Source organism: Lates calcarifer, linkage group LG21 (genome assembly GCF_001640805.2).
Source record: "Lates calcarifer isolate ASB-BC8 linkage group LG21, TLL_Latcal_v3, whole genome shotgun sequence".
NCBI classification, from domain to species: Eukaryota; Metazoa; Chordata; class Actinopteri; family Centropomidae; genus Lates; species Lates calcarifer.
In genome coordinates, this window is record NC_066853.1 from 26468606 (window position 1) to 26489259 (window position 20654).

General features: G+C 39.9%; 2 protein-coding genes across 5 annotated transcripts in view; both read left to right on the forward strand.

Annotated features, from left to right (window-relative positions):
- Nucleotides 1–480: 480 nt before the first annotated feature.
- ppm1da (protein phosphatase, Mg2+/Mn2+ dependent, 1Da) lies at nt 481–9969 on the forward strand. 2 transcript variants are annotated; one of them, XM_018701230.2, is made up of 6 exons: nt 481–1334; nt 2273–2501; nt 3824–3948; nt 4743–4924; nt 5155–5379; nt 7493–9969. In XM_018701230.2, exons 1-6 carry the CDS (start codon nt 689–691, stop codon nt 7877–7879), a joined length of 1794 nt encoding a protein of 597 aa, XP_018556746.1. In that variant the 5' UTR covers nt 481–688; the 3' UTR covers nt 7880–9969. The 2 variants fall into 2 exon arrangements, with proteins under 2 accessions (XP_018556746.1, XP_018556737.1); XM_018701221.2 differs by having other exon boundaries at nt 486–1334; nt 7490–9969.
- An 863-nt stretch (nt 9970–10832) lies between these two features.
- The window catches only part of brip1 (BRCA1 interacting helicase 1), an 80550-nt gene continuing 70728 nt past the window's right edge, over nt 10833–20654 (forward strand). Inside the window, exons 1-6 of one of the 3 annotated variants that reach the window (XM_051065439.1) lie at nt 10833–11054; nt 11270–11391; nt 15086–15197; nt 15626–15847; nt 16784–16929; nt 18334–18468. In XM_051065439.1, coding sequence (XP_050921396.1) covers nt 11299–11391; nt 15086–15197; nt 15626–15847; nt 16784–16929; nt 18334–18468 — 708 coding nt within the window. In that variant the 5' untranslated portion in view covers nt 10833–11054; nt 11270–11298. The remainder of the gene's footprint in view (nt 11055–11269; nt 11392–15085; nt 15198–15625; nt 15848–16783; nt 16930–18333; nt 18469–20654) is intronic. The other 2 variants (XM_018701106.2, XM_051065440.1) reach the window with 2 other exon arrangements.

The following is a 20654-nucleotide window of genomic DNA, read 5'->3' on the forward strand; positions in this document are numbered from 1 at the left end:
TCAAGTCATTTATCATGAGAGGTGTAAAACAAAAGTATGATAGTGATAAACTGTAAAATGTATTGTTTCTAATGAAAAGCACATTTACTTAAATAAAAATACTAAATATAACACTATTCATATAAAAACACAAAATGAAACATGCTCTTTACACCCTTTGTTAACCATTCTACGTACTCCTCCATCATTCACAACAGTGGTTTTCTGTGGTCTTGCAGATGCTCAGCAGCACATTTTTCCCCCTGAAAGCATATCAAACAATTAATTCAGAGATACCTAATATTTTGGTTATGTCCTTGACTGACTTCTTCTGACAATGCAGAATCTTTGTGGTCTGATTTACTACCACTGCCACATCTTTGGTCCTCATGTCAAGAGGTTATATTCTCCAAAATGCAAATGTAACACACAGTATAAACTCTATTACATTTGCTGAGGTCTACAAGTCATATACTGTTCACTTAGTATGGATGTAAATGAATTCAGCAATTCATAGCAGTTATCTGATTTCACATCACTCAAAATATGCCAATGTCTTAAATACTTTTGTATTTTACTACATAGACTCTTAATTGTACACAGCTCTATGGTTTGGTCTTGTACCAGCCTCTAGGGGGCAACAGCTGCATAGACGTTAACACATCCATTTGCTAGAAGAAGACAGACTTTGACGTCAACGCGTTTGAGCATGCCTACTACGCTCGAACATAAACAAAGGCAGGACGCAACGCTGGTACAAACTGTATTCTCCTGTTATTTTATATGCCAACAATACCTAGAAATTGGGGAGCGACTTATTTTTGAAACAATGGAAAACGCATTATTGATGCGAGTGAGCGTGTTTACCGACCAAGGAGGGAGGAAATACATGGAAGATGTGACCGAGATCATAGTAGAGCCCGAGCCGGGAGAAGATGAGCCGACGTCGGGTGAGTCAGAGGAGAACAGTCGGGTAGACCATACGCTCAACTCTCCGGCGGTGGTCACGCATCCACACGAGACTGGCGATACCGTGGGGTCCCCGCAAGTTTCGGATGCAACCTTTGAACCTGAACGAACGGAACACCGAAGTACATCACTAGAAACATCTTCACCAGGAGGTCAGAGCCCACCGCAAGCTCAGCAGAGAACGGCCAGTCGTTCCCGCCGTTCCGTAGCGTTCTTCGCCGTATTTGACGGTCACGGGGGTCGCGAGGCTGCGCAGTTTGCACGAGACTATTTATGGGAGTTTATGAAGAAGCAGCGGGGGTTCTGGTCCGACTGTGACCGGGAGGTCTGCGCTGCTATACGCAAAGGATTTGTAGCCTGCCACCACGCTATGTGGAAAAAGCTACGTAAGTTTACATACACCTCACTAAGTTATGACATATTTTGTTATCATCTGTCAACACGGGGCTGTTTTATCCTACATGTATGTCTCCCTCTGTTTGAATAGCGTGCATATCATTCCAAACTCCATAGCCAGACTACAGTCTGTGGCCTACACCCTGAAAGTTTTACTTGTTCATGGACCGCGGTGCATTGCTAGCTCATATGAAAGCCGTATTTACAACCGCATTCTATGGGCTCAGGACAGTCATTCTCTTGTCAGAAAGGCCGATTGGCATCGTTTCTCTTAATTCTCTCTGCTGCTATCTGAGTTTTTGGGCCAACAGTTTTAGCAATCAAAAGCAACAGGGCTAACGAAATTAGCAGTAGCCACCGGGTTCACTCTAACAAAGACTGCCACAGCGCTCACAGTCAACCGGCTTACAATTCGGAATTGTGTTGCAAGTTAATGAAAATGTAGTCGGTTTTATTGTTTCCTAAGTTCACCATTTGTGTTATTATATACTTAGTTATTACTCATTACAAAAGCTAATGAATAGTGTGGTAGTTAGTGTGTGGTAAACAATACAACCCGCAGTCTGTTCAGGTGTCTGCCTGGATATGCCTGGGCACGTCAGCTGTTTTACAGCTGGTCACAGATGTGGCGTATGCAGAGTCTGTAAACCCATATTTGACTTTGATGACGTTGGGCTACAGGACAGACTGCGTCCAGTGCGCAGACCTAAAGGTCACAGTGTTGACTTCAGGCTCTGCACGTCAAATAATTGTTTTTGGAGTTTAGCAATAGTTAAATCCAAACTCATTTTTAGGAATGTTTATTTTCTGCCTGCTGTATTGCTGTGCCGTTAAGGGGTTTGGTCACTGTATTCGGATGGATTTTAAAAATAAATTAAATGGTTATATCTCTGTAAATATATATATTTTCTGTCTTTCATTTTCTTAGCCGAGTGGCCAAAGACACTTACAGGCCTTCCTAGCACATCAGGCACCACGGCCAGCGTAGTGGTCATCAGAGGAAATCGCATGTATGTGGCCCATGTTGGGGATTCTGCAGTGGTTCTAGGTATCCAGGATGACCCCTCAGTCCCATTCATCAGAGCTGTGGAAGTCACACAAGACCACAAACCTGAACTACCCAGAGAGAGGGAGCGTATTGAAGGTCTGGGAGGAAGGTAAGGCCTAACACACAAGACACCGTCCTTCTGCAGTTTATTTAAATAGCAGATTAATATTAGTGGTGTTCTCTGATGTGGTCTACTTCCTGCATTGGAAAGAGTATCTATGCAGCCTGGCTGGCACATCATTATCCAGAACGCATAACTATAACCCTCCAAAAACTGAAAACTTTTCTGTTGGAGATTCCTATCAAAACTCATGATTTATCTGCCACAGGGGCTCATGTTGAATTATGGGGTTCGACAGTAAATTAAAGGTATAAGTTAAAGTAAACACTGTAGCCAATGTTAGAGGTCCTGGGTGGATGTAAGTATATTTCTAGGAAGAACACATTTAGTAACAAAATATACATTCTTATGACTCAGCCCCTATCTATGACAAATAAGTGATTGTAATCAAGAAGAATCTTTTTTGTACAGTAGTAGATCAGAATGTTATCTGCCCCAAGAGATAATGTTCTTTATACTGTCTGTGACATGTCTACTGATAAGATGTTGTAATGATAGTCGCTCACCCCAGCTGGCTTGACAACAACCAAACTCTTATGCTTACATGACAGGGTAAAATCCACAGCTTTGGGTGTTTACAGTTGTGCAATAAGTGGTTACTGCAGTGGACTCCACATGAGGCTTAATTCAGCTTCAGTGTATGATATATAACAAGATACTACATTTAATTTATTCATGTTGTAAGCAGTGTTAGCAGTCAATATGTAATAGAGCTAGCAAAGATAAGTCAAACATTATGCCTGTATAGTAGGGCTGTGGAATGAAACATCAGTCATATTTGGTATACATGGATATGTGATTATCCTGAAGTGTGTGGTAGGATGCACAGTTAACTACTCCTACTTCATCTCAATGTGTCAATTCCCTGTGATGCATGTCTAAGACTTCAATTACATTCTATGTAATGATTCTATAAACTATTTGTTGTAATTGTATTGCAGTATGTGTTGTGTTAGTGAATCACCTACCACATAGTGTCAGTGTAGCTTTCCATGTGATGAAAGTAGTAGAGACTGAACTTCATAATGTTCTGCACCAATGTATCTGCAAAGTCTGTTAACGCTCTCTGAACGGGAGCATACTGTAAGAGAGTTCCTTCACTCGGGTGAAAGTTTTTAGCATTAACAGCTGTTACTCTTAATAGCTCTTAAACTGATTGTAAACATTTTCTGTTTGTTTGATGTGCCTAATAAACTAGCAGTTGAGTGTAATCATTGTTGCAGCACACATGTCTAAAACTGGTTTTCAGAAATTTTGCTTGAAGTAAGTACCAGTTTTTCTGTTCTCCTCCCTCCTGTATCGGCTAACAGTGTGATCAAGAAATCTGGAGTGAACCGAGTTGTCTGGAAGAGGCCACGGCTGAGCCACAATGGTCCAATCCGTCGTAGCACAGTCATTGACCAGATACCATTCTTGGCAGTAGCCCGAGCTCTAGGTAGGAAAAGTAATCATCATAACTAGCACCTACTCAGCTCTACTCGACTCGACTCGACTCAGTTTTTAGGGTTTTTCATTAGGTGTTAGTACCTGGTACCAGGTAATTTTTTAGTACCTACTCGGCCGAGGTTCCAAGTGAGTGGAGTCTAGCCAAAAATGTGACGTCAACAGACTGCAGGCCACTGATTGGCCACAGAATGACATCAATGGATGAGTCATAAAAGTGACTCCCAGCAACAGTGCATACAAATGACGTCATGGGAGTTTTGGGCTGCCTTGCTATGACGACCCCACCCACATTGAGGTGGTACTCAATTGTAATGGAAAACGACCAAAACCGAGTAGAGTCAAGTAGAAGGGAGTAGTGCTACAACTGTGAAATAGAAAAGTGGCAATAGTGATCTCAGTGAATAACCTGTTAACAAGGCAGCACTAATAAATAACTGGAATAATTTTTAATAATTGTTTTTGTCTGGCCATGAAAAACTGTCAAACTCTCAGTTTAGTAAAATCATGTTTAGAAGCTAAATCACTTATTATCAGAGCAAGTTTTTCCACACAAATATTTTAGGCCTCAATGGTAAAAATAGGCACTTTATTATTGATTTTTGATGTGTTTACATTCATAAAAAATCCAGTTAGCGCTTTCTGCTCTCCAGTTTTTAGATCATGGCTTTTGTACAGAATTTTCAAACCAAGATAAAGATAGGGATGGCAGAAAATGACAATAACCTCAAGTCTTATGTAAAAAACAAGTACTGCCTTTAGCTAAGTTTCTTTTCCCTGCAACAGGTGATCTGTGGAGCTATGACTTCTATAGCGGGGAGTTTGTTGTCTCTCCTGAGCCAGACACCAGTGTGGTGACCCTTGATCCCAGAAAACACCGCTACATCATCCTAGGCAGTGATGGTCTGTGGAACATGGTGCCACCTCAAGAGGCCATCTCCATGTGTCAGAACAATGATGAGGTGATGGTGAGTGGAAGTTACATCAACAAAGACTTGTCTCTGCAAGTGGCAGCTCAGTCTTTAGCTGTTAGCATTCTGACTCATTATAGATGGATGCTTCCTTTCCTATCTGGATTATGTCTGTTGTAGGCTAAAGGTCAGAGATGCAAAGTCAAATGAAAAACCCTTTAATGATACTTTGAAAATAATCTAACAGGCTAATGTTCACCTCTTAATAACAGCCTTCTATCCCTCAGGCACCATGTGGGGTATCAAGTGCCCGACAGCTCGTCAGCCATGCTCTGCTGCGGTGGCGCCAGCGGATGTTGCGTGCTGATAACACCAGTGCCATTGTAATCGCCCTGCAGGAGCCTGGGACCTCTCAGGACACCCTGCACCATGAAGAGGTGCTTCTGGATCTAGCCAAGGTGTCCCAGTGTCCTCCCACCTCCATATCCCGTGCTGACACCCCTCTCCTTCAGGTGAGGGCAGGATAGAGAGAAACACACTGAGAAGACTATGTAACTGTTGTGAAACAAATGTGTTTTAGAATTTATTCTGCTCCCCAAATCCTCTCTAAGCTCTCTGTTGAGGTTCTTGCAGTCTTAAGCCTGTTTTAAACAGAGATAAACACTCTTCATTATGCCATGTTTGCTTGTTTACATGGACCCAAACAAAAGCAACATAATGCCTCCCCCACGTGTGATTTTAGATAGCATACTGATATGGTGGAATCAGTGGCGTGACATGACACTTGACACAACACTGTTGAGTTTGTTTGACCATGCCGGCTATCCCTTTTACCCAGCTCTGTGACTACCTCTGCTGCCGACTTCAAGGTGGGACAACAGTGCCCCCTATTGTGTGTTTGTTCCTTTTATACAGAACGGCGAAGCAGAATAACGGTGCAATATTCCCGCCTTGAACAGGCTATATAAAAGGGGCTTCAGGTTCCAAAAAATCATAACCAGAAAACTAAACGCAAAAATCCCTCACACAGTCTGTCACCCACACTCACTTTATTAATGATGTTTTTGTCCTCAGATCATAATCCTTTTCTTAGTTTCTTTCTTTCTGTCTAGTATGAGAATGATCATTTTATTTCAGTTAGAACAAAATGCAAGGTGAAAATAATGTCTTAATGGGGGTTTGAATCCAAGTAAGAAAAGTAATATTTTGTTAAAATTGAGAAAAGAGAGGGCACAGAGCTTTCCTTTAAGGAACGCACATGAGCCAATCTGAACATACAAAATTAAAAAGGATGGGTTTTAAGTATTAACTGTTCTCCTATTCATGTAAGGCAGACCACAAGAGACAAGTGACTACTCTAATATCAAGTGCATTTAATAATGAACATTTATCAGAGACTAAGGACATGGATGGAAAGTTAGTAAAGATCACAGGAAGTGAAATACCACCATCTGATGTTTATTCTCCACCAGGAAATGAGTGGTTATGTGTCTTTGATTTAATTGTCAATGATCAGGCTGTAGTAATCTGTGGAGTGAATTTAACTTTAGGCAGAACCCTACACTGGATTTATCAGGAGCAACTATTCAGAACAGACCCCTGACTAGGAAAGTGAAACCACTGATAGGAAAGTTGGATATAATACATGTGTAGAGGCAACCTACTGTCAGAGTCTATACATACTACTCTCTCCTGCATCCTGCAAAGATAGACTATTTCTTTATAGTCTGTAAACACATGATGGCAGGATGAGGAATTGTCATAATACAGAGACTGATTTGTCCGGCCATATTCCATTTTTTATGTCTGTAGTTTTATAAAGGAAGGAGGAAGAAAAACAAGGAAAATATTATAGAGCCCTTATCTTTTAGTGTATCTATTCTAACAGTAAATGATATAGAACGTGCACATAATGAACCATAGAACAATTCTCACACAACAAACAGTAGCACTACATTCTCTTGCGTTCTTTGCAGTTTCCTTCTTGGTTCAACAAGGTATTTTGCAGCTTTATAATACTGCAGCATTGACAATAACTGTTGGGCTGCCACAGCAAAATGTATGCGGTGCAAAGAATGTAGATATAAAGTTAGCATTTTAGCCATAGCTCAGTTATCTCTCTTGCTGGCCTGCTGACACTGTCAGTCAGTTTTAACTCTTCATATCTTTCCGCTTTAGCTGTGTCTGTTCTTGCGACTAGCATGAAGCTCTCAGCAGGTAGAACTCACCTGAGTGAAGGGAATCAGAGTGACTCACACTGTCAGCATCGCGCTGTTGCTCTGCCCTCTGTTTTCATCAAGTATCTAGGTTGTACTGTAAGTTTACAGTCTGTTGCTCTGTTGCTCCTGCAGTGCTATGTGTGTGAACTGTGAGGCAGTTAAAAAAGTGTAATAACGCCTCCACTGACTCTGTTATAAAAAATTATCTGTCAGTCTTTGTGGTTTGCAGATCACATTTCATTACAAATTCTATAAATCATTGAGCCCTACTCTATACTAGAATGGATAACTAAAAATGGAATTTGGAACTGGAATTTAATTTTTCAATTATAGTTGGCATGAAGGGTTAAAGGTGTATTATCCAAGTGAAGTTTGTCAATCTGTTCACTGTGTTCTCCTACAGCAGCCTCCTGAGGAGGACTCTCCCTCTGCTACTTGTGAGCTCCTCCCTGCCCTGGAGCGAAGGGACGGACTATCAGGAAGCAACAACCTGTACCACATGGATCTGTCTGACCCATTTACTCTGACCCCACTGTGTCCAAACAGTAGTGCTGAGCTGCCCGGTCAGTCAAGTCCCACTGACAGGACAGCTGGCAGCAGGACACTCAACACCAAGAGAACTATTGATGGATCCTCATCACCATCGTCAGGCCATTCAGCTAAGAAAGCCCGGCGCAGGACCGTGGACAGGCCACCCCTGGCTCAACACAACGCAGAGAAGAAACAGAAGGAGTCCAGTAATGTCTCACCTATTCTCCAGCAGCATAATAAGACCACAGTGTGTGTGTACTGAAACACACACAAACTCATCAGCCTGCTGCCTCCCACTGTCATCCTTGCCTCCAGTGGCATTCCTGTTCTCCTGCACATTCTTGCAACTCAAACCAACCTTACTCTACAGGATGTGGAAAGACTTGTCTTCTTGCTCAGCACCAGTACAATACTCGTTTGAAAACTTAAGAGTGCTCATTTTCACAAGACATCTCATGTCTTTGTTTTAAAAATTCCTTCCTGAAATGCTGATTAAATGTGTCTTACTTCACCTCTCTCTGGTTGTAAGAAGTAAGTATAATAAGACTAATGATGCTGGTGTAAATATTATGCATTTTATAGTTGAGTATTGAGAAGTAAGTCAAACTGTTCATTTAAAACAAATATATATATTTTTTATACATTATTTTATTGTATAATGATAAACATGAAAATCCCTTTTAGATGAGTGCCACCATAGCTTTCATCTCTGACTCCTCCTCACTCTTTCTGTATACCATTGTGTGCACACCCTGTGTTTAAGCATATTTCTGTATTTTTATTATTATCAACTTATTTAATCACTGGAGATTTGTCTTGAATATGAAGGTGCTGCTACAGTCACAAACCAGTAAGCTACTATATTGTGTATACTGATAGATAAATATATGTAATATGTGTTGGTAGCATGTTTTTTTTTCTTTGAGAGTACACAGTTGACCTAACCCACCTGCTCCCATGAGGTTTCACATAACAGAAGTTGTCTTTAGGTTTTAATTGCACAATGCATCTTAAGGGATAAATCCACGCCCCAGTCATCTTACATTGTTGTAATTTGTAATGAAGAATTACAGTTGTTTTTTTTGGTGACAACACTTCCTCAGAGCCTGCTCCATACACTCATATATCAGGTAGTGATTTTCTGTGTTTCCAAAAATGCCTTTCAACAGCTCTGTGCTGAAGCTTTTGCGGGAGTTGGCATGTCTGTCTCTACAATTATGTGTTTTCCTCTGCATTTGTTGAACATCCATGTGGCTCTAAAATGAAGACTTCCTTTGGTTCAGAGGGACCGACATAAAACCTGTTGTTTACAATCAATGTTTCTGATTACTTTGTGCTGCCAGACTTCCACTGTGGCTGCACTGGAGGTATCCACGATGTCATGTTGTCTGTTGACCATACGTGTATGGGAATAAGAATAATGCTCCATCACGCGCATTTTGGACCCTACAGAGGGGATTGTCATGCATCACCACCATCCCGCCACCTTATTTTATCTTGTTTGCACCAAGATAATTGCTGTTGGTTATGTTTCAGTGAGGCTGTGGGAGAGGTTTCTATAGCACTCTCCTTACACAAGCCATTGTCCCTCCACACTGCAGCTGCAGTTGTATCTTTAGTGATGTATGCACAAGGCTCGCTTGTGAGTAAATACACTCTGCATGGACTTTCTAAGAGAATATTTTTGCACTATTATGGTAACTGTTACTGTCTTTGAAAAGGGATTTTTTCCTTTGAAAATGATGAGAACTAGATGACATGATTGGAGTCTAAAATGAAAACACAGTTAATGGAGAATTTCACTACAAATGATTAGATATTTTAACTTCAACACATAGAAGAGAATTTTCATTAAGCTGAGTAGAGTTTTCAGAACATGGTTGTGTCCTCTCTTACCTCTGATGATTTTGTTACATGACAGTGTATGATTCAACTGATAAACATTCACACAGAGAGGATACTGACCATTACACAGATAAGACCAATGTCTCAATCTTCGTAAAATCTTGTTACATGATGTATTTTCATTGAGCTAAGTGCAATTTCTAACAGGAATTTGTAGCATTATGAATTGGTTCAAAAATGTACAATATTGATATTGACATTGAGGAATGATGTTATTGTGTGACATTTTCTCTATCCAAATACAGTCTTTTACTTTACATGGGATCCTTGTATGATTTTTATTCACTATTTTTGAGAAATCTCATAAATCTTAGTCTGCTCATTTACTCTGTTGAATAATGACATACATGATTCTGATGGCTGTGTGAACAGCAAAAAAACTGCATGTGTACAGTGCAAATGTGAAAAACACTTACCTGGAAATAAACATATTTAAATAACAACCTATCTGGACTAAAGTAATTACTGTGTTTTAAATCTTAATGCCCTCTGCTTGTTTTTGCTTTGAAGTGATAAAACTATAAAACAGTAGCGCACAACTGTTTTATGCTGAGGCTTAAAGCATGAGAGGATTTTGCTTGTATAGTCAGAGTTTTTCATCATCCCATTTCACAAATTTTCTTCCCATGCTCTCCTTTTTGCTTTTTAATATATTATATTTTTCATATTCAAAGCCATTCATATTTTTTGGCCCAGTCAAATCTGTCACTGTCCTCAAATAGTTGTGCATGGTGTTATAATGCTTTTATCTGTATTTTTCATTCAAAAAATATGGCTTTTCGTCATAGTTTATCTTGTCAGTTACACGTTTATTTTATCCTTTTTAGTACAGTTTTTCTCACCATTATCACATTACTATGCCCTCAGACAAATCTATATTTTTCCATTGGGATCCTTAACTTGGCAAGATTAAACGAACGGGAAACACAGGGATAAATTGAGCTAACCTGTGAAAACATTGGAATGGTCCTTTAAGGCCGGGACACGGCGGATGTTTACAACGTAACTTCCGTTGTGTTTTTGCCAGACGTCAACAGTCAAGTTACAGTTTATGTGACCAAGGCTGCCGTCAGTAAGCCACAGTAAGCCTTCAAAATGAAAGCATAAAAATTGCCCCTTGCCACTAACATTGGCGTGAGTCAGCGAAAACTTGCGAGAGACACTTGCCGAAATTTGCAGAGTGAAGACTATATTCACTCAAGGGATTTTTAGAGAGAAAATAGATCAGTGTAGTCCGCATTCAGCGATGTTTCACAATAAGGATTTTATTTTGAAAGCAGTTGCCGTAATGCATACTTTGGACAGCTTCCTGTGAACTCCTCGAATGTGATTTTTATGAGCGGGAATATTCATGGGGAAAGTAAAGAGAACCGAAACAGTTTGTGTTCGTCACATTGTCTTGTGTTCAGTGTTACCAGTTTAACCATGGGATATGGATACCGGTAGTGAATCAAAGTAACGGTAGAAAACTTTTCTTGGCACGTTATCAGCAATAACCAGGCTAGCTAACAAGAGACAGTTTCAAATCTCACGTAGGTGACAACGTCAGACTTAGACAGACACGAAAAAGGGAAATAATGTTTGTTAACCTGTTGACAAATTCTTGACAGTGTGTGTTCGTTAAGCTTGTGAGTTAATGACTTGCAGTAGTTAACGTTAACTAGGGCCTTATTAACATTACACTCAACGTGTTCCCCTATAAAATGTGATTTAACAGACATAGAGTTTCTCCTGTTTTTTTTTTTAGAGTTATTTCTGTGAAGCCGGGACAGGAACATGGCTACATCATCAGTGGAATACACCATTGGGGGGGTGAACATCAGCTTCCCCTGCAAGGCTTACCCATCCCAGCTGGCAATGATGAATTCAGTGAGTAACCACTCTAAACTAATCAGTCAAATGCTTGCACATGGGCCTGTCATGAATTGTGGGGAGTTATTTCTTTGTCATGGTAGTAGTACTGTAATTATATTACACTTGTAAATCAGAAACAGAATTATAGGTCAGCAAGTTATGTGACACAGTTCAGGCGGTTCAGGTTTCATGTGCAGTGTGTGTTCGTGATTGGCTCATTAGTGATGATTTTAGCCCTTTAAAATACACCATCCAAACCATGGGACACTGATGATGGGCCTGATAGTGCTGCTTAAGGTGTGTTTTGATCTGTAATATATTTACAGCCTTCACACAACATTGACAGCATGTTTGAAAATTATAACTCTCCTGCTCCTATCAGAGCAAGAATTAAAGGATCCTTATATCACTGCAGCAGCTGTTGACACATAATTGCTTCAGGCTTGTGGCTTTGACTCAAAAGTGTTTTCCACACACACAGATCTTCCACAGGCCATATATTCCCATCTTGTGCCAGAAATTGGTGAGACAAAACAGTTACATTACTACCATGTCTGTGTCTCTGTAACTTTGGTTCAGTAACCTTTATACTCATTCTGACTTTTCAGTTATATGCAAATACATTTCATGTCAGTTTATGTTAGTAGAGGAGGTGCTCTCAGAAGAGGTGGATTTTTGAAATTCTAGATAGACGGGGATGCTCTTGCTCTGATAGCAGAGACAGATGAGAAAATGTTCAACTGTCTCAACTGCCTTGTGTTCAGGGATAGTAATAATAATACATACAATTTCTATAGCACACTCAAAGACGCTTAACAATATAAAAAAAGAAAAGAGAAACAGCAAAACGAAATAAGTAAATTAAATAAAGTGACTGTTGTAACTATGCAAGTGCCAGGTTGAACAGGTGGGTCTTGATTCATGATTTGAAGATCTATAATGAGTCTTGTGTTCCTGATGTGTTGTGGAAGGGAATTCCGGAGGTTAGGGGCAGTGGCAGTGAAGGCTCAGTCCCCCAAGATTTGGTGCTTGGTTCTGATGATGGGAGTCAGGAGGTTGGAATATGGCAATACCAGATGATGTTCTCTGGTGAAATGCAGTGGCTGAGAAGAAGTATGAGCCAGTATGCAGTGGATGTGCAGGAGGGATGGGTGCAGACCCAAAGTCTATAATCTGTAGTAGGGATAGACCGATTATCAGCCGGGCCGATTATCAGTGCAGATATTCGGCTTTTTTGACGCATATCGGCATCTGCCTTTTTTTTTTTTTCCGATGGCCAATAAGAGATCAATTTAACACTGGGTTATTTTGGCTCTGATGCAGCCGCTACTCTGTCTCCAGCATTGTCCCACCCACAGCACCATCTGATTAGTTACATGCAGAGCCATGGCATGGGTAACAGCCAATCAGCAGTGAAAGCTGTGCATGCACAGTGCTCACACACACATGATGGAGAGGAGAAAAAGTTTTGCCGGGTGGAGAAGCTCCGAGCTAAGAGATGCTGCTGACCCTGGGAACTCCCTGAACTTTTTGTTTTTGTTTGAACTTAAAACAAAGATAAGTGAAAGATAAAATAACATTTCAGTTATATTGAAATTTTGGAAAACTTTATTTCCTGTAGAAAACTTTAGGGAGCTATTTATTTGTTTAAGTTTTCATTTAACTTTATAAGACATGCTGCTGAGCCTGGGAGCTCCCTGCACTTTCTGTTAGAATTTTAAAACAAAGATGTTTATTGTCTAAGATAAAAAAAACCTTTAACATGTTGCAAATATGAAAAGCTGTTTAATAAACATATGCTTAAAGGCATTTAAACAAAGTTATGTGTTGGAGTTTGTATTATTCAAAATTTTGACGCCAATATTTTCACTTTTACTGCAAATAAATCTCGGCTCCAAATATCAGTTATCGGCCTCCTTGACTGCTAATAATCGGTATCGGCCCTGAAAAAACCATATCGGTCTATCTCTACTCTGTAGGCAGCTTTAGTGACTTGAATTTGATTCTGGCAGCCATGGGTAGCCAGGGGAGGTCAGTGAGGAGTAGAGTGACATGTTCCCTTTTAGGGTGATCAGAGATCAGACACATTTTGAGAGATTTAAGAATTTCACTCTCCATGAAGGGAGGTCTACCTGAAGGGCATTGCAGTAGTCAAGGCAAGAGGTTACCATGGCCCGTACCAAGAGTTGGGTGGTGTACTGAGACGGGAGAGGCATGATTTCTGTATAGTGCAACACTACATGACCACGAGACAGATGTAGCATGGTCAGAGAAGGATAGGGGGTCATTAACAGCAGCACCCAGGTTTCTCACGATGAAGGAGATGAAGAGGTGATTTTGATGTTGATATTGTGATGGATAGATTGATTGGCTGGGATGACTAAGGGTTCAGTCTTAAAGAGATCTAGCTGAAGGTGGCGTTTCTTCATCCATATGGATGTGTCAAGCCAAGACTGTGGGGTCATCTGATGGGAACAACAGGTATAGAGCTGTTTCAGTAGAGTAGCTGCTGTTAAAGCCAGACTGATTTGAATCAAAGAGCAATTCTGAGACCTGTTTGGAAACGGCCCTTTAGATGGCATGGATGTAACAAAACTGGTTGATAGCTCTCAATTTGATAAGCGTAGCATAAAGGTTTTTGAGTGGAGTTGTTACCCCAGTCTATTTCAGTGTGGTCATTTGCCATTTTCTGTGCTCACTTCTTTGTGAGAATGTACCCAGCTGTTGATTTTGGCAACCACCTTTGATATATCTGATGAGTGTTTTCTTTTTGTTATCCTCTTCCCTTGCATGGCCTTGTCTTTACTCTGCATATTGACAGATAGCTCTACCTCAATCTTAATGGCAACTTGCAATCAACTCTGACCCATGTGTGTGTTTTTTTTGCATGAACTAGAACTTGAAATGACACACAGGTGCCCAAGAAATATTTAGTATACAAGTGTTGTGACAACCTAAGTGACTAGTTTTCACTGCAGTTTACACCCTCAGAAACACCCCTTTCACAGTCTACTCACCGCTTTGTTCCCAGTTCACAATCCCCTCCTTTATCTGTCATATAGTCTCAGAGGAGAGCAGGAGAGAGTAGAACAAAGCTACATGGAACAACATGCTTTATCTGTGCAGTAAACCACAGTAAGGTTTAAACCCTGGAAATAACTGGCTGGCACCCCTAATAAATTAATAAAACGTAAACAGAAGTCAGACTGTTGTAGTGTCCATTTACTTTTGAACCCTTGCAATTTGGGCACTATGTGTTGAAGGGACTATATGTTTACAACACAGTTCTTTGATGTAAACCTACTTAAATTAATGCTGAGATTTGGTACTTTAAAGTAGGAGTAGTAGAAAAAAATGTGTAACTGCCCAAATACTTACATCCTGGACTATTTGTGTTCCCAAACTGTATGACCACAACTACAAGTAACTTCCTGTTGACTGATTTGTCTGTCTCACTGATAGTTGGTATGCAACTACTTATGTTTTGGAATGTGTATTGAGGTGTTATCTTTAAAGCAGTGCAAAGAGAAGGTGCAGATACCCTCAGAATGAAGCAGAACTACTACCACCTGAAACTGTCTAAATGTACAGTGGATGTAGATTTGGCATTCAGTAATTGTGTTTACAATTAATCACACTTTAAAGACAGTAGAGCTAAACTGGCAGGCAGTTAACTAACAGTGTAAATATGAATGTACTTTATCTGCAGATTGTACGAGGGCTGAACTATGGGCAGCACTGTTTGCTGGAGAGTCCCACAGGAAGTGGGAAGAGCTTGGCCTTGCTCTGTTCTGCTTTAGCCTGGCAGAAGGCTCAGTTTGGTAAGTATGCTCTGACTGAGACCAACAAAATAAACAAAAAAAAGTAGTATGTAGGCAAATAGGTGGCGGTATCCTCAAACAAAATAAAAAAACTCTGGTGCATAGATTAATTACAGTCTTATCTTACACAGATTTTCACTTCTTTGTGTTCTTTTCTCATAAATTACTCCATAAAAACTAAACTAGATGAAATATTCCAATATCTATATAATGACGCAATGTGTCGTAATAACATGGTATACTGTAATTTAGATTTAGATGTTTTCCTGAACTTAAGACAATCAACTGTTTGGTGACCATATATCCTTACTATAGATAATTTTCTTTCTCACATTTTTTTTGCTTGAAAATATATTTTGAACTTGTCCCACATACAGACTGAGAGTCACTTTGTCACTGTTATGTCTGTGTTCATTATATGATGACAGCTAAACAACAAGAACGAGGAAGCCCAGTGGGAGACAAGAGCCAGTCAGATAAAAACTCTGAGGGCTATAAGAAGTCAGATGTCACCACCTGCTGTCAGTGTGTGTGCCACAGCAGAGCCAGTGGGACCTCAGCTACAGCAGCAGTCAAACCCGTTGTTGTGGACCTCTCTGTGTCACTGTGTAAAGAGATGGCACAGCAGCTGGCTCCAGCACCTGAACATAGTAAGTATCTTTCAGTCTCTCTTTTGTTTGTGGTGCCATTTGAACACATCCATCACACATTTTTTTTTTTTCACGAGCATATCTTCCTTTTGGATTATCTCTTAGTACAATAGTAATTGATAATTCAAATTAAGAGACATTCTTTTTTATTTACATTTACTTGTTGTGGTGCCTCTAGGAAATATTGAGATAAAGTAGGTGGATACTGGCAGATTGATTATTTATTATTTATTTTGTATTTGTAATCTATTTAAGATTCAAGATTCAATACTTCATTGCCACACAATGTAGTTGTTTAGGAGTTTGCTTCAATGTGCTCATGACGAGACAACACAGTCATACCATAACATATAATAAGAAAAACAAAAACACATAACACATGCCCCCCCCCAGTGAAATATTACATACATCCATGGGTATACAGTAAGATCAAGAGGGAAGTAAACTGTCAGGTATTTAAAATACTGTAAGATACAGAAAACAGTAAGAAATAGTATAGAATAAGAACTAAAATAAAAATCAAATGAAGTGTCAGGTGCTTTGAAGTACAATACAATATAGTATTCCAAAGTTGAACGTAAAATTGAAAATACAATCATAGATGAATCATTCAATGAATCATTACACCGGTACTCAGCAAGACAACCAAGATATTTCTAGATTAATATAATGACATATTGTTGCAGGGGTAGGCCCTTAAAATATTTTGATATTTTGGAAATTATTTTATACCTGTGCTAATGACTTTGCCTCATCTAACTGTTCTCCTGCCTGTTTAAAACTCTATATCCTGTCCTCAGAATTAAGAGGGGACCTTGTCTTCCCTTGGACCTTTATACATGGTTATGATTTAGCTGAGGGCTAACCAGCACTAAGGCATTTATACACTTAATTTCTGTTACTATATACAATCCAGACTTTTTTGTGTTGCTTTAGTGCTGTTACAAGAGGAGTCGCAGCCCAAGAAACAGTCTATAGCCTCTCGTCTGTCTGAGAAGTTACAGTCTTCCCTCAGCTCTGACTCCAAGAAAGATGATGACTTCCAGCCAGACAGGAAACGCATTCGCACTGCTGAGCACAAGGTAATCATAGATGCTTTGTATATACAGTGCATTTGGTGTATTCAGACAATGACAAAGTGAAAACTGAATTTATCAAAAAGGAAAAACTAAAAAAAAAAAAAAAATTCTAATATACTTGAGATTTAGCTGAGCCCCCCGCCCCCATTTCCTCTTGATCATCTTTAAGATGTTTTTAGGATTGATTGATTTTGTAGAGGCTCAGATCTGGGGAAGGCTACAAAAAACTTTCTTCTGCATTGAAGGTTCCCATGAGCACAGCGGCCTTGAGACAATTTTGGTAAGAGAGGTTACCAAGAAGCTGATGGTCACACTGACTGAGATCCAGAGACCCTGTGTGGAAATTGGAGAAACTTCCAGAAATATAACCTTCTGGCCACCAATCTGGCCTTAATGGCAGAGTGGCCAAACAGAAGCCTCTCCTCAGTGACAGTTTGCAAAAAAGCACCTGAAGGACTCTGACTGTGAGAATCGAGTATCTCTGGTCTGATGAAACCACATTTGAACTGTTTGACCTCAGTTTCATGTCTCTGGGAAACTAGACATGATACTCAGAGTTGGTTGTCCTTCTGGAAGTTTATCCCATCTTAACACAGGATCTCTGGAGCTCAGCCAGAGTGACCATCAGGTGCCTCTCTTACCAAGGCTGTCTCCCCTGATTGCTTAGTTTGGCTGGACAGCCAGCTTTAGAAACAGTCTTAGTTGTTCCAAAGCTCCTCTGTTCACTGTGCTCTTGGGAACCTTCAGTGCAGCAGATGTTTTTGTAACCTTCCCTGGATCTGCGGCTCGACACAATTCTGTCTCGGAGCTCTGGAGGTATTTCCTTCAACTTCATGGCCTTGGCTTTTGCTCTAATCTGAACTGTCAGCTGTGAGACCTCATATAGAAAGGTGTGTACCTTTCCAAAACAGGTCCAATTCATTGAATTTAACACAGATGGACTCCAGTCAAGGAGCAAGTGTCAAGTAAAGGGTCTGAATATTTCAGTGTGATATTTAAGTTTTCCCTTTTCAATAAATTTGCCAAAATTTCTTATGTGGTATTGATTGTAGATTGACAAGGGGATTTTAAAAATTTTAACATAAGGCTGCAACATTACAAAATGTGGAAAGACTTTCTGAATACACTGTACTGTTGTACGTTTGTACTGAATTTACCATGCATTCAACAAGTATCAATTTTTTTCACATTGTTATGTATTAGAGAGGAAAAAGTGAAATAATACATAGACATAAGTATTCAGACCTTTTGTTATGACACTTTAAATTTAGCTCAGGTGCAAAGTTTTATGTATCAGATGCAAGAAGACCAGAGACTGTAATCGCTGCCGCAGGTGCTTCAGCTTTAGTTGGAGCACCTGTAAAGGTGATTTGCAGTTCACTGAAATAAAGTTTGTGTGTTCCTCAGAGCCGGAAAAAGCAGCGTCTGGAGCAGGGAGTGGTCTTCATAGATGATGAACCAGAGCTGGCAAATGAAACCTCGAGTCAGAGTTGGGCCACAGAGCCAAACAGCCTTGCAGCCGGTTTTTCTTCAGCATGCAGTGTGAGTACATTCCACAGAGAGATGCACGGTTACACTAGTCTTATGGTTTTACAGACACATTTATTTGAATTTTTAAATATAAGCCAGTCACTGGGGACCACATTTGATGTAGCTGATGTGATACACTTTAACCGATTACTTGAATACACTGATCAGGCACAACAATAAAACCACCTGCTAAATATTATGTAGGTCCCCTCCGTGCAGCCAAAACAGCTCTGACCTGTTAGGGCATGGATACAGGACCTCTGAGGGTGTTCTCTGGTGACTGGCACCGGGACACTGGCGGTGGGTTGTGGGGTGGGGCCTCCCTGGATCTGGCTTGTTCTGGTGCACCCTGCAGATGATCAGTTGGGTTTGGATCCAGTGGATTTTGAGCAGTTTTTGTGTTGTGGTGGGGGCATTGTCCTGCTGGTTGCTGCTGTTGTTGCTGTTGTATTTCTGTGTATGTGGGTGTATCTAATGATGTTCTGTTACATGTCTTTGTAAGCTGCTCCTGTGAGCCACCATGCACAACATCAAGGCACTGAGGTGTCATTTAATGTCTGGTGTGAAAAAGGTCCACTGCGTCGACGGCTGAGACATTTAAATAGAACAGAGCCATTATTACTGTTAATAGTTGTGTCTGTTGCGCCTCATCAGTTTCATAAACAGCCCACAGAAACACTGCCCTCGTGGATGATACCAGTAGAGTAGGTTACAACAGTTGTATTTTTGCTTTATGGTTTCACCATATCAGCAATAGGTTCAGAATCACCATTCACTATCACCACTGGGTGGCGGTATACTCCACCAAATTGACCAAGGCAGTGGATAACGTTTCAAACATGTTATGGCTTTAAATGGGATGAATTTGAACATTGCTGTCAATTAATGTTTTTATAAACGTGTACAAACAACAATGGTGGTATAGACAAGGTTAATACAGACAGTATATTCAGTTTCACATTCAGTTTCACCTTAAGAAACAGGTGTATCTGTGTAAACGGGGTTCTGTGTATATCCTGTGTATTTTCATATGATGATTTCTTTTATATGAAGTCAAATTATTCATTAAGAGCCTTGTCAAGAGAGACTTGACTCCCTTCTCTCGTTGTGGAAAAATTAAAGATAAAATAGTAAAATACTAAATAATTGAATAGTGAAATTCATGTGCACCACAGTTCGAACCACAGGAATTACAGGAACTGTAATGATGGTTTAATTTCCTTGAGATTCAAAAGCATCAGTCCACAGTCCCAGGAGGGATAGAGGAGTGTTGTCAATTCCTTGTGTCATTTAAACTTATTGACATTTCAGGCTGCCACATTTCTGTTGTAAATGTGGATCAATGGAAAGAGTGCTAGTATACTTGAACAAGGTGAGCATTTTACATTACTATATTGTACATTTACTGTATTATAGATGCAAACATCCCATTTATATTAATGAGGGGATAAAGAAACACTGCTGTATAACAGTAAAATTCAACAGCACCATAAATCTACAACCTCCAACGTGATCATAGAATTGGATCGATACAAAACATACAGTACTTGACCACCCTTTGCCTTTAAAAAGTACCAGTTCTCCTATGTACACAGAGTTTTTAATGTAATCCCAGATGGACTGCATGTTGTTGAGATCAGGGTTGTGTGGAGGCTAAACCATCTGTTGCAGAAGTTCTTGTTCTTCTTGTCACTGAAGATGGGTCTTTATGACTCTGGCTGTATGTTTGGGCTCATTGTCCTGCTCCAGAATGTACTGGAGTGAACAGATGTCTCCTCATGGTTCTGCAGGATGAAGAAGAATCTAAACTTCATAAGTTCTTAAAACATTAGCATTATACTATACTAAACTAACCTATATAAAGATAGGCTGAAACTCGAGGTTATGCTTTTTATTGATTACTTTAATGATTATTTTCTTGATTAATTTGTCTTTTTGTCTAAAAATGACAAATAGTAAAATACTCATTATAATTCCTTAGAGCTAAAGTTGGCATCCTCAAATTTCTTGCTCAATCTGCCCACCAGTCCAAAATTCAAGGTTTGTCAGTTTACTATCATATATAATCATATATAATAATTAAAAGCAGCAAATCCTCACATTTGAAAGGTGGAGATTATTAACTGATCATTGAAAATATTTTTGAATGGTGCCTGTGTCGCAGTATCAGGATGAAATTCTTCAAAGTTTTAAGTCAC

What these genes read in the sequence shown, in the direction of transcription:
- ppm1da (XM_018701221.2), top strand. Translation starts at nt 689, where the DNA reads ATGCCTACTACGCTCGAACATAAACAAAGGCAGGACGCAACGCTGGTA. An exon ending in CGCTATGTGGAAAAAGCTAC is followed by an intron (nt 1,335 to 2,272) that starts GTAAGTTTACAT and finishes TCATTTTCTTAG; the next exon opens with CCGAGTGGCCAAAGACACTT. An exon ending in GGCAGTAGCCCGAGCTCTAG is followed by an intron (nt 3,949 to 4,742) that starts GTAGGAAAAGTA and finishes TCCCTGCAACAG; the next exon opens with GTGATCTGTGGAGCTATGAC.